Source organism: Dromaius novaehollandiae, chromosome 8 (assembly GCF_036370855.1).
Source record: "Dromaius novaehollandiae isolate bDroNov1 chromosome 8, bDroNov1.hap1, whole genome shotgun sequence".
Taxonomy (NCBI): Eukaryota; Metazoa; Chordata; class Aves; order Casuariiformes; family Dromaiidae; genus Dromaius; species Dromaius novaehollandiae.
This window is the reverse complement of record NC_088105.1, coordinates 40,139,265-40,155,036: the sequence shown is the minus strand read 5'-3', so window position 1 is coordinate 40,155,036 and position 15,772 is coordinate 40,139,265. Positions and strand designations below refer to the sequence as shown.

At 47.4% G+C, this 15,772-nt stretch overlaps 1 protein-coding gene across 2 annotated transcripts in view; it reads right to left on the bottom strand.

Moving 5' to 3' along the window:
• Window positions 1–433: 433 nt before the first annotated feature.
• Window positions 434–15,772, bottom strand: part of ROR1 (receptor tyrosine kinase like orphan receptor 1) — a 149,076-nt gene continuing 133,737 nt past the window's right edge. For both annotated transcript variants that reach the window (XM_064516312.1, XM_064516311.1), the window contains exons 5-9: window positions 11,908–12,035; window positions 10,945–11,262; window positions 9,854–10,099; window positions 6,850–7,061; window positions 434–3,413 (exon numbers count right to left, since the gene is read on the bottom strand). In XM_064516312.1, coding sequence (XP_064372382.1) covers window positions 1,989–3,413; window positions 6,850–7,061; window positions 9,854–10,099; window positions 10,945–11,262; window positions 11,908–12,035 — 2,329 coding nt within the window. In that variant the 3' untranslated portion in view covers window positions 434–1,988. The remainder of the gene's footprint in view (window positions 3,414–6,849; window positions 7,062–9,853; window positions 10,100–10,944; window positions 11,263–11,907; window positions 12,036–15,772) is intronic.

Genomic DNA, 15,772 nt, shown 5'->3' with positions numbered 1-15,772 from the left:
AAAGTGTTGCACCTGGCAGCTCAGGATGCTGCAGCGATACAGCGACAGCTCATATGATGCAGCGGAACGTAAAAGCTAAGCGAGGACTGGGCTGGACTGGGCTGAACTGCACCCATCACATCACAGCAAAAAATGTCTCATTCTTGCAGTGTGGTTATGCTGTCTCCGTTCTTTCGTATGCTCAGGAAATACCTGCACGATCCAATATTCATTTAAGCCTCAGTATATTATCCCTAAGTTATTTGTCTTCAACTATTATTGGCAAAACTCTCATGCCTCATTCGGGTGAGTATTTCAGCAGACACTCCCTACCTGAGCTGTGCGAGCAGGTTTTACTTTTTCATTAAATACTAAACTTCTCAAATATCTTATACCAAGATGGAGGAAATACTGATATATTTATGTTAAAACAATGTTTTAATAAACAGCAGCATAAAATAATCAGTGTTTAATATCATCTCTGGCATGTGACATACAAAAATGCACATATCTTAATTATAAAATAGCCTTTGTTATTACATTTTCATGCTTGCCTAATTGAAATGCCCTTAATTAATAAATCAATCATCAAGTAATACAGTGATTAAACGCATGCAGTGAAAACAAAGAAAAATATTTGTATAAGGTAGTGGCTGAATATCACCATAATATATTTCAAGAACATCTACATCAGGTTAAAAATAAAAAGAAACAGACCAAGATATAAAATGCAGAGATGTATTTTCACTTCTGCTGTACAAAACATTATCACACTTTTGTGCAAAAAGATAAAAATAAAGTCATATTATACAACATTGTCAACTGAGCAAAGATTGTTTTCATTCTGTGTACAACAAAAATTACTATTCAGTACAAAAAAAGTCTGTGAAAAACTGTAATGTACACAGTACTTTTGTAAATCATTAAAGTGGTTTCAAATGAATAATCTAGATTGCTTATACCTGAATGAATTTTAGTAATCATACAAATGTCATATTTCTAAAGTTAACACTAATTCACATTATTTGACCTGATAGACAAAATCGCTATCAATGAATTTGCTGCCTGATGGAATTTGAGCTTCCCTTTTTTCAGGGTTACTGGAGTCATAGTCACTGAAACTATATATTGATCTGCAACAATAAATATTCCTGGGAAAACTGATTGTCATACATAAAATTGTGGTTTGGAGCCTTTCCATTAAACAGTTGCATAGCAACAAAAGGATATAAAATTTCTGCTTTAACTACCCATAAAAATTATGAAATGTTAACTTTGACTAAGTTGATTCAGGTTCTGAAATTAAAATATTTTAATTTCATTTCCTTTAAGGCAATTTCTTACAACTCCAGCTATCTTTAGCAGACAATAGCAGGTGATTTTTGCAGAATGCAAGTAGATAACTCAAGCTATTATGCTGTAATATAAAATGACTTTTTTGGTCTGAATCTGAGCTCAGACTCCCGACTTAACAAAAGACCTAAATCCTACCTGAAGTAATTTATCCAGCTCTCAGATCACATATTTGAAACATAATCCTCGACTGCAAAATTTACAGACACTTTAACTAGCTATTGGAACTGAAATTGCACACCCAGTAGATCTCCAAATATTTGCATCTCCTAATAAAAGAGACAAATATTAAAATAGGTTTTCAGTATAAAAAGTTTCTGTGATTTAAACCACATCGGAGGTTTAGAAAGCTGTGAAAAAGCATATGATAAAATGTTTTTGCTAGAAAAAGAAAAATCCCCCTTCCCCTTTTTGAGTTGTTGGTGCTACTTAAAGAACCAATGCGTCCGTTCGCAATGCCGAGTATCCATACCACAATGATTTTTGTCTGGTTGAGTCTGCCCATCCTGTTAAGCAGTTAAACTTCACAGAAGATACTTGTTGCAATGTCTGTTAAACAACCAGAAGAATCTTTAATAAAATATTTGAATATAAATCTTTTCTACGACTTTCTAGTTTATGTTGTAAATAGTTATATTTACAAAGGCCTCGCTTATTTACAATTCGGCTGAAATCATAGATTCGTTAGGTCCATGGATGCTGGTATCTCCTAGTAGGGAAGACTGCTTTGAGTCAATTTTGTAGGGTTTTTGAGTTTTGTTTCCAAAAACTGTTATACCAATTCCCCCTGGATGGCTGGGAATTGCCATGTGAGATAGCAAAGGAATATTTGCTTCCTGGTTGGAGCCGGAAGATGGCAAACTAGTGACGTGCCCTGTGCTAGTGGAGCCGCTGGCACTGCTTGGCGAACGGCTCTTTGGAGGAGGGCAGTGCTGAATCACCCGGGGAGGACCTTGCGGTTGATAGTGGGCAGCTGGGAAAGCAGCGTATCCGGGCGGAATTGGGTACCCATTGATGGGAATATAGCGCTGATTTTGAGGTATCGGTGGTCCAATGAACCCGGCGATTTGGCCTTGTGGTATTCCTTGTGCCGGAAACATGTAGTTGGGGTATCTAGGATTGCTTAGATTGCTAACTGGGCTGGCACTGAGGGAAGTTGTCTGAGTGGTGGCATTCCCGCCCGAGGGGGTGGTCGAACTGGTGTGACTTGAAAGCCCCTCCCAAGAGCGCAGCCTGGCATGGATTTCTTTAAATCGCGGCCTCCGGGATGGAAGGTCGTGCCAGCACTCTGTCATCAGGCTGTACATTCGAGGAGGACAGTCTTCAGAGCACGGCAGCAGCTGTCTTTTCCTGATCATCTCTATGACTTCTTGATTACTAAATCCATAATATGGTTGAAGTCCAAAGCTGAATATCTCCCACAAAACCACTCCAAATGACCAAATATCTGAATCGGAAGAGAACTTGCCATACATGATTGCCTCTGGTGGCATCCAGCGAATTGGCAGAAGAGATTTGTTTTGAACTCTGTAATAATCTGCTGAGTAGATTTCTCTCGACAGTCCAAGGTCTGAAATTTTCACATGAAGTTGTTCTCCAATTAAAATGTTACGAGCAGCGAGATCTTTATGGACAAAAAAATGGCTCGATAAGTACTCCATCCCTGCCGCAATCTGGACCGCAATGTGCAGGAAATCCCCGTGGTCCAAGCTGGATTTCACAGTTCCATCCTCATCGCTGCTACAGCCAACGTCGGAATGCGGCGATCGCATGATAAGAAATTCATGGAGGTCTCCTTGGTTCATGTACTCAAAGAGCATACAGACAGGTTGCTCCTGGGTGACGACACCTAAGAGGCAAACGATGTTAGGGTGGTGGAGCTCGGCCATGAGAGACGCTTCTTGCTGGAACTCGGCCCACTGCTGGGGGTTGTTGAAGTCTTTCAGGGTCTTGATCGCGACAAGCTGAGCGTGATCCATGCCGGGAAGGTAGAGGTGACCCTTGTAGATTTTGCCAAAAGCGCATTCACCCAGTTCTTCCATGAAACGAACAGCAGAGAGAGGCAACTCCTTAGCCTTGCTCTGTTAAAGAAATGACAACAGGAAGGTGTTAGAAAAACAGGCCTGAAAACATGTTTTTAAGTAAGAGATCTCTTTGCACGGGAAATCTGAGAACCTGCAGCTTATTGCAGCACTAAACACTGCTGCAAAAGGAAGATGCTCAGGTGTAAAATGGGAAGAAGCTTCCTTCCCACCAGTGCCTGCTGGATGGTGTGCACCTCCTCGGTCCCGTGATGTGGCTGCTGGCAGAAAACCCCTTTTCCTCCTCCTCCTCCGCTGCCCCACGCAGTGGTACTGCCGCGTGGGAGGACGGGGCCCTGGAGAAGCCAGGCAGCCGGGGACGAGAGCTCCCCGGGCTGCGGTTCCCCAGGGGCGACCTGCGTATCCGGCATGGGCCCCGCTGGACGCCCTTGCAGTCTCAATTCAATTCAGTTCAGAATTACTTTTCATCCTCTACACGGGATCAGATAAAAGTCCTGTGTAATAGACATAAATATATATAGGAACCATCAGGGTCCCAGCGAAGGAAAGCACTTGAGCATTTATATACTTAAAATTGAGTCTGACTAATTTCAGGAATTGAGGCAATTCACATACTTTAAGTTAAGTACACGCTGAAGTGTTTTCTGGGCCAGGGCCTAAAGTTCTAACAGAAACCTTTTTTTAAAAAAAAAACCCCTATGTCCTTGTAGCCAATTCATCCTTGGCTTTTCCATTAACCCTTCAGGGTACAGTCGAGATTATTTCTGCTCACACTTGACTGAATATTCAGTCCTCGAACACGCAGGACGGAGTCACCGGGAAAAACAGGAGCCACTGGAGGGGGGCTCATTTTTTTCAAACTCTGCTGGTATTTTGGGTGCATATACTCACTCTGAGGCCGTAAAGAAGCTGCATCATTTTCAGACATTGACTTCCACCCCTGCCTGTAACGCTTCCACCCCAACCGGTCATTCAGGGTCCTCACTACTGCCACAGGCAGCAATTCAAGGTTAATGAGCTTTGGATCTACAGGTAGTAAAGCAGTGTAAACCTCAGCATTTGCATTCCGGCAATATTATAATTGCCGCCTCGCAGGGGTGACACAGGAAAAGACCTGACATTAAAAAAAAATCATTACAAAGTGGCGTCTTAGAACAAATGAACGCTAATTGTATTGCCCACTTCCAATTTTCAGATAAACGCGGCTTAAACAAGCACCATCCTCCTCATCAAGGCATTTAAGCAAGCGGGCAGTAGACTGTACGGTGATGGCAGGAAATTAGCTATATTGTTGAGGAACAGATGGTTTATATTACACAAATCCTTTAGGCTAAAACTTGTTTAGGTCTGGCATATTGTAAATTATATTTTAGCAATGAAAGTGAAGTGACCTCTGTCTGACCTGAGGCAGGGTTCGCCGGTTTGAACCGACACGGTGGAAAACTATGAAAGAAAATGAAGTCATAAAGTTTTGGCAGGAAGGGCTCATTTCAAGTTAAGCGGCTATAAATCTGCTCCGTTTTTGTTTGACAAGTATTTGTCATACGCTGGTGCACAAAATGTAGAGAAGTGTAAAACACGCAGGAGGCAGCGGGCCAAAGCAAAGCGAGCCCAGAGAGCGGGGAGCCGGGGAAGCCCTCCGCTTCGCCCTCCGCATCGCCACTTCCATCAGCTGCATGGCAAGACGAGCTCAGTTTATTATGGTCTTCGAGGCAAGTAAAATCCATTAAACCTGAAACAGCCTTTGGGATGAAGTGCTAACGTTTCAATTGCGCGAGCAAACGCACATCCACCCCAGTCTGAGCTTGAAGCCTGCGAGTGTTTTGACCCAAAGTCGATGTTAATACTGGATACGGCATGTAAAAATAGGAGTCCGCTTCCTTTCTTCTAAGATTTTGTCTGAAAGGCAATCAAAACATTTGAAACAGGGAGCGCTGGGCTTCCTAGCAGGAAAATACAGAATTAGCATAATTAAAATTGAAAGCTTTTTGCATGCATTTAAACATAGGAAGGGAACAGTGTGGTCTGCATTTGCAAACACCGCGGGGCAAGCGGCTTTCCCGTGCTGCGTCCAGCGGGCATCGGGTGTCAGCACCCAGGCGAGACCCTGACCTCACTGAAATAAGGCCAACATTCCCACTAACTTCAGCTTAGCCAGGATTTTACCCCAAATACGTAATAGAAAGGGGACCAAGAAGCAAATCCAAATTTATCAGCAAATTCAAGGGAGGTTGGATGCAGAATTTAATTTTGGTACTTAGCTAATTGAATGGTTTTGTCCTATTATCTGCATTTGGGTATTAAGCAGGTATTAATGAATAATGCTTCCAGCTGCTCTAAGCTGTACATGAAAGTGGAAATTAATAACTTTTAAAGGAAAAAAACAAGCTGTATTTGCCAGCTCAGTGTGTGGGAAGCTGAGGATTTAGAATATTACAAAGGACCAAAGTGTGTCCGACCACCGCGGACAGACAGACAGCACTTCACTTTTTTTTGCGGCTTCACTTTTATTGCTGCCTTTTAAAGAGTCTTCTGCACTTTGAGCGAGCTGGAGTTTTCCTCTGCAACAACGTGCTCTGAAACCTCAGGAAATCAGGATTTGGATTCGTTTTGCTGTTTGCTAACGAAAATAACAGCTTTGCAAAAGGCATGTCTGACTTTTGCAGGTACCAAAGCCTACACAGCTTCTTGTAGTTACTTGTAGACATTGATTTTCACTCTGAAATGCTTCAAAAGAACCGTCTCCATCGAGCTGCTAAAGCAAACTGCCACGGTGTGGAAAAAAAAGACCATTAAATGATCTTTTCAGGACTTTTTTTTGCCTGTAGATGGCAGGACTCGTTTGCAGCCCCCAAGGCGCGTACGTCTGCAGACAGCTGGCCTGCTAATCAGCAAGCGCTCGAGGGTAATCACGCGTAAGGCTTAGCTCATTTAAAAACCTGCCTGGTGAACTCGGGATTACAGTGGAGCGAAACAGCAGCCGCCGCCCGAGCTGCCGGGTCGGCTCGCGAGGCTCTGCTTCGGGAACGTCTCTGCGCCACCAGCGTGGGGAAGCCGGCGTAAACTTGGAACAAATCTTTCCGGAGCAATTTTGGCCGAGTGGAAGATGACACGAGGCTCCAGCAGACCGTGAAAAAGCTGTCCGGGAAAATGCAGGCTTGCATCTTTCTCCGCACTGCTAATGCAAGCCAAGCCTCCGAAAAGAAAAGCAATGGCGAGACACAACAGTAGCAGCTCCTGCCTTTCTTACGAAACCCTCCAGCTCCGATTTATCGGGATATGCGGACACACGGAGCAGGACCTCCGCAGGGCTGCCAGGACACAGGCTGACAAGAAAAGCACCCTCCAAAAGGGCAGCGAAAGGCTCAGCAAACCCCACGGGCTGCAAATCAGCTTGTTAATGTTTCAGTGCTGAACCGACCAACGTATTGCCCTGCCGCCTCCCCCGGGAGCGAACCCCGGAGCGGCGGGTTACCTTAGGTTTGTAGGCGTTGAGCATGGACATCTCCACGTTCTGCCCCCGCACGTGCTTGGGCTGTCGCTGAACCGGCGGGGAGGAGGACTTCTGGTTGTTGCGGCAGATGCAGATGAAGAAGAAGAGCAAGGCTATCGCCAGGGGAATAGTCACACTTGGCACCAGGATGTACAGGATTTCCATTTTATTCTTTTCCTTGGAATCCTTCGAATCTGGTTCAGGAGAAAGGGGAAAAAGACAAACATAAGGAAAATACCCAACGCATGAAGCAGCCCAGGCAGCAGAACGCATCCCTGAGTCAACCAGAAGTGCTGGGAAGGAGGAAACGTGTGACAGGGATACTACTGCAATCCACCCGGAACGGGTGCGTGACTGCTGGGGTACACGTCGGGTGATACGCTGTCAGGTTACGGCCCACGTTAACCCCTGTGAATATTACAGTAATTGCTGGAGGACAGGACTGACATCAGTTGCAGCCTGAGCATGGATTGTAGAAGACTGCCCCCGTCTTAAAGGCCTCACAAATTATATATACGATATTCCCGGGATTCAGAGTGCGAGTGTGCACGGATGCAAACACGAGCTAGGGCACCCAGGGAGCTTGGAGGATCATCCTGACCTGCAGCAGGGCTGTTTTAGCCCAGCGGTTTGTGAGGAGATGGGCAACATCTGTGGCAGCATCAGGCTTAGCTGATTCTGGCGAATAGGGACTGTTTTATTATTCCTACAGGGTCATTTGGGTTTGTTTGTCTGCATTTTCCAAGCTGGATTTGTAGGAGTGCTTAACAGCCCACACAGATATCTTTCATGCCCTTAATTAAACATGAACTTGATCTAAAGCTTGGGCTTGGCTCAAGTTGTGACAGAGGCAAAGCTCAAACATTTCTGGATGTCACTTTGCACAACCCCTCTCCTCTTACAGCTCGCGCTGGCCCTCTGTTCCCCCCCATGCTCCTCTCTGACCCTTCGTTCTCGGTTAAGCGGTGCCAACTGGGCTTCAACTGGGCCAAGAGGGAGCCCGAGCGGCTCTACAGGCAGCGAGGAACGAGAGGGGACCCAGCCTGGCCTGAATTGCCCCATGTTTTACATCTTCCCGTATTCAAGACAACAGATTTTGACATAAGCGTTGACTCCATTGCAGCTTCTGAGACAACTGGAAGATGCTGTCCAAGGAAGAGAGCATCAACGAGGGGCAGGCAGAAACCTGGGCGCTACTTCATCACCGGAGCTATTCCCAGCAAATGGGGTTATTATTCTTATTAAGCAGCCGCCCCTGCCAATAAGGCTTATTAGGTTAATAGGTTTCTTGGGAGCCATCCCAATTAACTCCATCTCCCATCTAGGCACGTCCTGGTGAGGCAGAAGGCACAATACTTATTAAAGCGTGCCTCGCATGGTGCTTTCGGCCAGCGCAAAGCCAGCAGACCGCAAGGCCCACGTGGTATTTTGTTTTTAATATGCGGATTAGCATTTAACAATTAAATTACAGCTCACCTGATATAGCTCTATTTGTCTGCATTTAAAATAATAATGCTGTATAACTGCATGGTGGGTACAGTTTAACGCAGTGGTGAGAGGTAATTAAAATCCTCGGCAGGAATCCTTCAAGCCAGCCAATCTCATCTGTTTTCTAGCAAAATGTTCAAATCGCAGGCTGTTGCGACGTTTCCAAAAGTGCCCTGCTTTCAGGTACTTCGGATCAAAAGACAGAACCAGTCCTAGGATCTCGAAGCCCTTCCAGCAGCCCCCCCCACTGACTCCCCGTTATCCCAGGTGGAAAGGAAAAATAGGGAAAACTCCGAAGGTGCAGGGGCTTGGCCGAAAGGCCACACAGTGACAGCGCAAGGGGGTGAAGAAGGGGTCTGGCAGGGCTGGTGGTGGCAATGCAGAGCCCCTGAGCTCACCCCATCTGATGCTCCTAAACCCACTGGGGAGTCCCACAGGGAGTCGTGCTGACTGCCACTTAGGTCCAGATTTTGGTACTAAACAGCTTCAAAGGACCTCTGGCACAGTTTATGTGTGTGTATATATATACACACTATATATATACAAAATCACACTACCTTTCTTTGCAGTCAGTCTCTCACTGTACCTCATCAAGAAAAATAATGCAAGTTATAGGCACTGGAATAATAGGAAAAGAGACGGAGGCTTCTAACAAGCACATATGAATTTCAGAGAGGGTTTGAGATGCATGTTATATAGCCCAGATTGTCTGTGCTTCCTCCTTGTTCAGTAAGAACGTAATTTAGATCCCTTTTTGGCATCCATGGGAATCTTTCCACTAATTGACGAAGACTCTGGAGCAGGCTCAGACCACGTCTGACTGAGGAATGTTCACAGCCATAACCAGAAATAATTTAATTTGGTCCTGGCTATAGAGAAGTAACATCAAAACGCATCTCCTTCCCAGGGAAAGGTAAGGGGACTGGGACAACTTAAAGTTTTGCACGAAAGTTTCTGCTGAGAATTTCCAGAGCGTTTCTAGGTGCATTTCTGGCAAGCCCATGCAAAGAGCTGTAGGCTTTCTTGGCATGCTATCAATATTGCTATTTTTTTTAAAGCAGATCAGACAATTAGGAACCATTTATCCAGGTCTTCCACCACTTCTCTCGCATCTCAGAAGCTGAGGGTGAAAATGAGAGCTGAAATCGGGTGAGCCTATTTTATCGGGGCGAAGCGCTCCTATCCGTTGTACCGGCCGCCTTGCAAGCCCGGAGCCAGCGCCCCGGCGAAGCACCGCTGCTTCAGCGCCTTCGGGGGAGCTTCATGGGCCTTACGCAAATATTTTCATGCTCCCACATCAGCAGCCCACCCGATGCACGGGCTTGAAGGTCTCCCCGGGGTGTGGGTGCTGCCTGCGCTGGATGCCGTGGCTGTAGCTACCAACGCTGTCCGCAGTCTTCCTCCCTACAGCGCTATTTTTGGGGATTCAGGAAAGTCTGCCGAACGCGGAGCTACGATAAAGCAGCGCCCTATTTTTTTCTTTAAAAACGGTCATTACCGCACGCCGGGACGTCGCAGAGCTCGGACTTGAAGTTCTCGTCCAGGGTGAAGCACCACGGGGCTTCCTTCTGCCCGCCGGGGTTGCGGCAGTACGAGTGGCCCCCGTTGAGCTCGGGGTAGCGCACGGCCGTGAAGGTGTGCGCGTGCGGGTACTGCGACACCCACGGCTGGCACTGCCGCCCCGACCGCGTCACGCTCGCCGTGCCCCGGTAGTCCACGCCTGTGCCGTTGTAGCATTTGTGATCTGCAAAAAAAGAGAATAAATAAGTAAACCCGAAGGCAGCGATTGACTGGGGCAAGGCGGAGCGCTCCCGTCCTCGCCGGCGCCGGTGACTCCGCGGAGACCGAGGGCGTTTCGGCTGGCCGAGGCCTGGAGAGCCGGCTCGGGAGCGAGGGCTCCCCGTTCGCCGCGGCCGTAACGCGGCGCCTGCTTCGCATTCGCATTCCTGGGAGGATTTAAAGCTTATGGCTCCGTAATGAAAACGGCTTACGCCAAGCATTTTTAATATAAGATACACAAAAGAAGGCAAAACTACAGCGGGACCCTGCATTGCACGCGATTCTCTGCTTTCCTGTCAAAATAACGCAGGAGGCCGAGTTTCTATCTGCTGCTTCAGGTGCACGAGGTCCCAGCTGGGACGGGGAGCTCGGGCGATGCCTATGATCAGGCCCTATTAGGTAGGGCCGGCCGGATCCTGATCCTACGAACGCCCGTGCTGGTGAGCGCTCCCGAGCTGCGCCCACGGTGCTGCCAGGGAACACCGGGCTGGCGGGGGAGCATGGGGAGGCTGTGCCGAAACCACCACCGTGTCCCAGGCTGCAACGTTGGAGGAGCAGTCAGGGTCTCCTCCGTAACGTTAATTAGAGAAGGACCGAGGCCAACGAGCAGCTTTTAGCATAAACCCAGCGATGGTTCAGGAAAGACGTTTCCGAATTCCTGCTCGCTCTGGGCTGGTCCGTGCGGCACCGCAGGAGCTCGGCAAGCTGCGCGCACGGCTCCTGGGGGCTTCCAAAGCCCAGCACTAGCAATAGTTGTGCTAGTCCAATATGGGTATTTTTTGCTCGGAAGCACAAGATGTTTCCACTTACTTTTATTTATAGGATCGGCCATCGGAATCCCAATCCGGATACAATTGACAGCTTCTGGGCTGTCGGGCTGGGGAAGATCTTCACAGTTGGGCAGCTTTAATCTCATCAGGATCATGGGATTCGATCTGGCAAAGATGTACTCCGTCTGGCAGAGGACGTTCTCCAGGATTTCGCACTCATCGCGGCACAGGTCCCGCGGCTTGGGAGCGGACGAGGTCTCGTCGCAGTAGGGGAAGGCGTAGTGGCACAGCGACGGAATGGCGAACTGGGAGCATTTATCCGACAAGTGGCTGGAAGTGCCGATCATGGTGAAGGCGGCTGGAACACACACGGAAGGATCGGCGTGACGCAGGTGAAAAGGAGAGTCCCCGCGAGCTCCCGGCGCCAAAGCCCATGCCCTTGGGATACCCGTACCACCGCTCCAACGAAACGGCGCGGGCTTATCGACTACTGGCCTCCGTTTGAATGCGGCACCCCCATCGGCATCCCCCCGAGATGGGGGAATGTGGCTTTTCTCTGAATCTAAAGGCAAATGCTACCTGCTGAAATACTCCTGCAGCCTCTTCCAGCACCTGTGGCTCTTCCAGACAACCTCGGCCATGGAATAACTGACCAAGGTTGGTGTCTCTCCACTTCTGATACCTGCTCGGGTAACAGCACTCACTGCGAGCTGCTTGTGTGAGCTGCGCACACGCAGCCCCTTCTCCTCGGAAAAACCCGGAGCTTCTCTGGGGGAAAGGATGAGCGGAGACACGAAGCCTGCTCAGATCCTCCTGGCTCTCCAGACAACTCGCTCTACGGACACGGGGCCGCACAGCAGCCCGAGCGAGCTCTGCCAGGGGAAGCTCATGGCACAGCGGTGTAAAGAGCAAACAAACATAGCATTGCCAGCTACCAAACCACGGCAGCTATTTGGGACAAGACAGCTTCCCGGGAAAGAAGGAAATGCCGTTTTTCACCCACCTGTAATCTGATTTTCTATTTCACCTTGCATGTGTAAGGACTCCATGTATATGGTTCGATTTCCAATAAATCTGGCACAAGCGATGCCCCGGTAGGGCTGGCAAAACCCGTCCTCTTCATACTCGTCACTGAAATCAATCACACACACAAGGGTAAAACACGTGCTGCACGGTAGAAACAGGTCAGAGCATTTCAGGTTAGCCAAAACTCACACTGATATTGTATTAAATTAATGCTTTTTGCATGAGGAGGAAGACTGTATTCAGGAATAGCCCTGGCACTGTTTAGAAGAGCAAGCATAAACCGCCTGGAAAAAAAGGCTTGTATTTATTTAAAGCAACTAAGGCTCTGTTTTCTACTTTCCCATCAAACTTGAACTTTAATAGCAACAAACATAGCAGGAAGAGTCATACTAGCAGAGACAGAATTAAAAGCGCATATTAAAAATCGCACCCCTTCCAGCACTGATACCCTTCAAACGGGCAATGTTTCGTCAATGTTTTGCAAGTGCGGTAACAGTCATTCCTAAAACAGAACCAAAGCTAAAACGGGAGTTAAATGGACACATTTCTTTCATTAGGTGCTTTGTTTTATACACTATAGGAGACATTTAATACATAAATCCAGATGTGAAAATATTTGCCAATATTCTTCAAACAAAGCAAAGAAAGGAAATTACCAAACCTCTGAAAAACAGACCCGTCACTGCTTGTTTTGAGCAGATAAGCAGCAGCTAGCTGTTGGCACATAACGCAGCTAATTTTATGTTTGGGGAGGGGTTTGCATTCATGGTCACCGAAACATGCACCCAACTGCACGAACCACCCCGTCCACTTCCCTGCTTTGAGAATCCAGCTGGAGACATCTGGGAGAGGTTGTCTGAGAAGCTGCACGCCTCACCCGAGGCCTGGCAAAGCAAGATGCCTTCAGTAAATGCTCTGTTAGACTTCTTTGTTACTGGTGCTGGTTCCCAAATTAGGAAAAATGATACTGGAAAACCCCCGAGTATGATTGTATCTGGGTAGGCAAGGGCTTACTCTCTTTGTATGCTTTTTTTGACCATCCAGTCCTGCAAAATTCATCCTCCTCTAGGCGCTGAAAGCCTAAGAGTGGACTCAGACTATGCTGTTAATAGCGAAAAATCAGAGCGTTTTTAATCAACTCTGCCATTAAGTTTAACAAAAGACACTTTCATCCCCTCCTGAAGACCTCGTAGTGAGCGAGTGCTTGGAAATGCAAATTGCAGTGGGGCTCTTTGATGTCGGGCTTTCATTGCATGCATGGCCTAGAGCAAGGATCCAGTTTAACAGTGCAACTCCCCAGCGCCGCGGCACAGCGGCGAGGCAGCGCTAACGGGATTAAGGGCAGAGGTGCCGGACTGGCTTCCAGGATGCCCCAACAGCTTTCAGCAAGCTCTTCAGCAGCGAGCTCCGGAGCAGGGTCCCAGCATTCGCACAGCGTTATTTTCCAGTTCACATGGAGAAGCTGGAAACCATGAATTAAATAAGTAACTTATGAGTGTAAAGGCGGGGGAAAGGGGCAGGGAAGAGGAGCGGTAGAGATGGAAACCTCCTTCCACAGTCATTTCAAATCAACTGAGAAATCAATGGGAAGAAGTCCAGGCTCCACTTCACTGGCTGATGTTCTCAAGATGTTCCCAGTTGCTGAAGTATACTGAACAACGTGATTGCAAAAGTACAGCCTTTAAACTGCAAATTCAACTCCTGATTAACTAGAGCAGCGGCAGGCTGAGATGTCTTGGGTAATGGTTGCTAGTCAGCTACTGCAGGGACTCAGATGTAAACCTGAGACACGCAAACACATCCACGTGTTCCCACATGGAGTCAGCTCTGGCTAAAATCCTTCTACTCTGTTGCTTCTTGAAGAAGCAAAAAAGGAAGAACAACAGAAACCTGAACTGAAAAACCACAGTAGCTACCTGAATGTCCAGTCTCCATCTTTTAATCAATAATCAATCAATATATTATCCAATAATGAACAATTTATTACGGAATTTAACTTCAGGACTATACCTAACAGCAGCTGCTCTTGAAGGCGGTCAGGCATCGCAGTTTAAACACAGGGTTAGCCAGGGAAGCCAAAATCAGGAGGAATGCGATTAACATATCAACAAGCACCTCACACTAAGATTCACCTTTGAACTAAAGCAGATTTAACTGAAATAGCTGCGCACGGTAAGGACCACGAATGAGCCGGGACACCAGTTTACCTTGATGGAAATGCCCTGAGGTGCAGGATTTTGGAGATAATCTCAAAATGTGAAGATTAGAGTAATGACAGCAGCCCAGATCTCTAAGACTCTTCCTCCAGGGGCTGAATGCCAGAGCTGAATTCACCGAGGTAAAACATAAGATTAGTAGCTCGAATGGAGCAGGCACTATTTTGAGTTGTTTTGGAAATCAGCTCCACTAATGAGGCAGAAGGATTACTCGAAAGAAACAGGAGTATCCGGGTATGACAGAAACAGCCCTGGGACGAGAGATTGCTCAGTCACCTGGTCTCTGCGCTGAGAGCTGCTAAACCGGGGTGACGATAAAGAAGTCGTCCTGGGAAGCACTGGGCTGACGTTCATCTGCTGCTTCTCACAGCTCGGAAGGGCTCAGACTAGCTGCTCCTGCCAACAGCAGTCTTGACTGCATCGTGGTGGCACGTTGTCGCGGTGAAGTTACCGGTGCACAACAGTCAGTCAGCAGCGGGAGCCCCACGTCTCCCTCCCTCCGCTTCTGCATCATCCCAGCGCCGCGCAGGCTCAGCCGCTGCCTCCGTTCGCAGAGGTACGCCGCACGCCGAACAGACCCCCCCGCCCTCTTCCACGGTCCTGATCCACTTCAAGCACGAGCAGAAGCAACAGGAGATAAGTTAAGCCTGATTCAGCAATGAATGTGTGTTAAAATTTACGTACAAGCTTAAACCCCAAAGAAATGGAAGGCAATTCAAGCACTTCGGCATTGCTAATTGGGGAAAGACTTAATCACTTGCGTAAATTTTCTACTGAACTAGAGATGTAACCAGAGAGCAACTTAAAATCAGAGCCATTCGCCTGCAGGGGAACTTAAATACTGATGTCGGGAGGAGCTGGGGAAGCTCCGGCATCGGGGCCTCACTGCTCGGGTGCTGCCCTCTGCTCCCCACCTTCCCTGCGCCCCACAAATCCCGGCAGCGGGTCAGTTAAGAGCGCAGGAGAGAAGGAAAAGGGCTGGATCTTAATGACTGACAGATGATAAAGCACTGCGCTGTTTTACGATTGTTTCTTTTCAAATTTGGTTTCCACTCCGTTTTCTGTTTGACTCTTTTAATATTCCTAGGCCGGCGCTGCTGTTTGTCTTGGAAGTCACCCACTCCTCTCGGATCCTGCTGAGGTTCCCGTGACAACGCTTTCGGCTTCATGTAACAGTATCGCGTATTAAATTTACACTATACTCAGGTGTCCTTAAGTATTTGATTGAACAAAGTTTGCAGAAACTAGAGTAAGAGCTTTGAAGGGTATTTGCACCACCTAACCTAACCCAGTGCCTGCATCAGATTGCAAAACCTGCCTCTTTCACATGTTGTTAAAAATGGCAAAGGTCTCGACACGCATCACCTAGACAGAACCAGAAGGAGAGACCAAGTCACAGCAGAAAAAAAACTGCAAACAACTGACAGAGAATTCACTGTCGCCACTTGGGTTCATTTTCCCCTCATTAATTTTCTTCTGTTTTCTGTTAGCAATATTTACATCTGTCGACTCTGGTCACCAGCAGCTTTTCACATACTGAGATGGTAATAAGTTAATAAAATAATCCTAAAACAAAGAATGGCCAATGCAAATAATTCATGCTTTTCCTCCTTCCCCTTGGTCCTT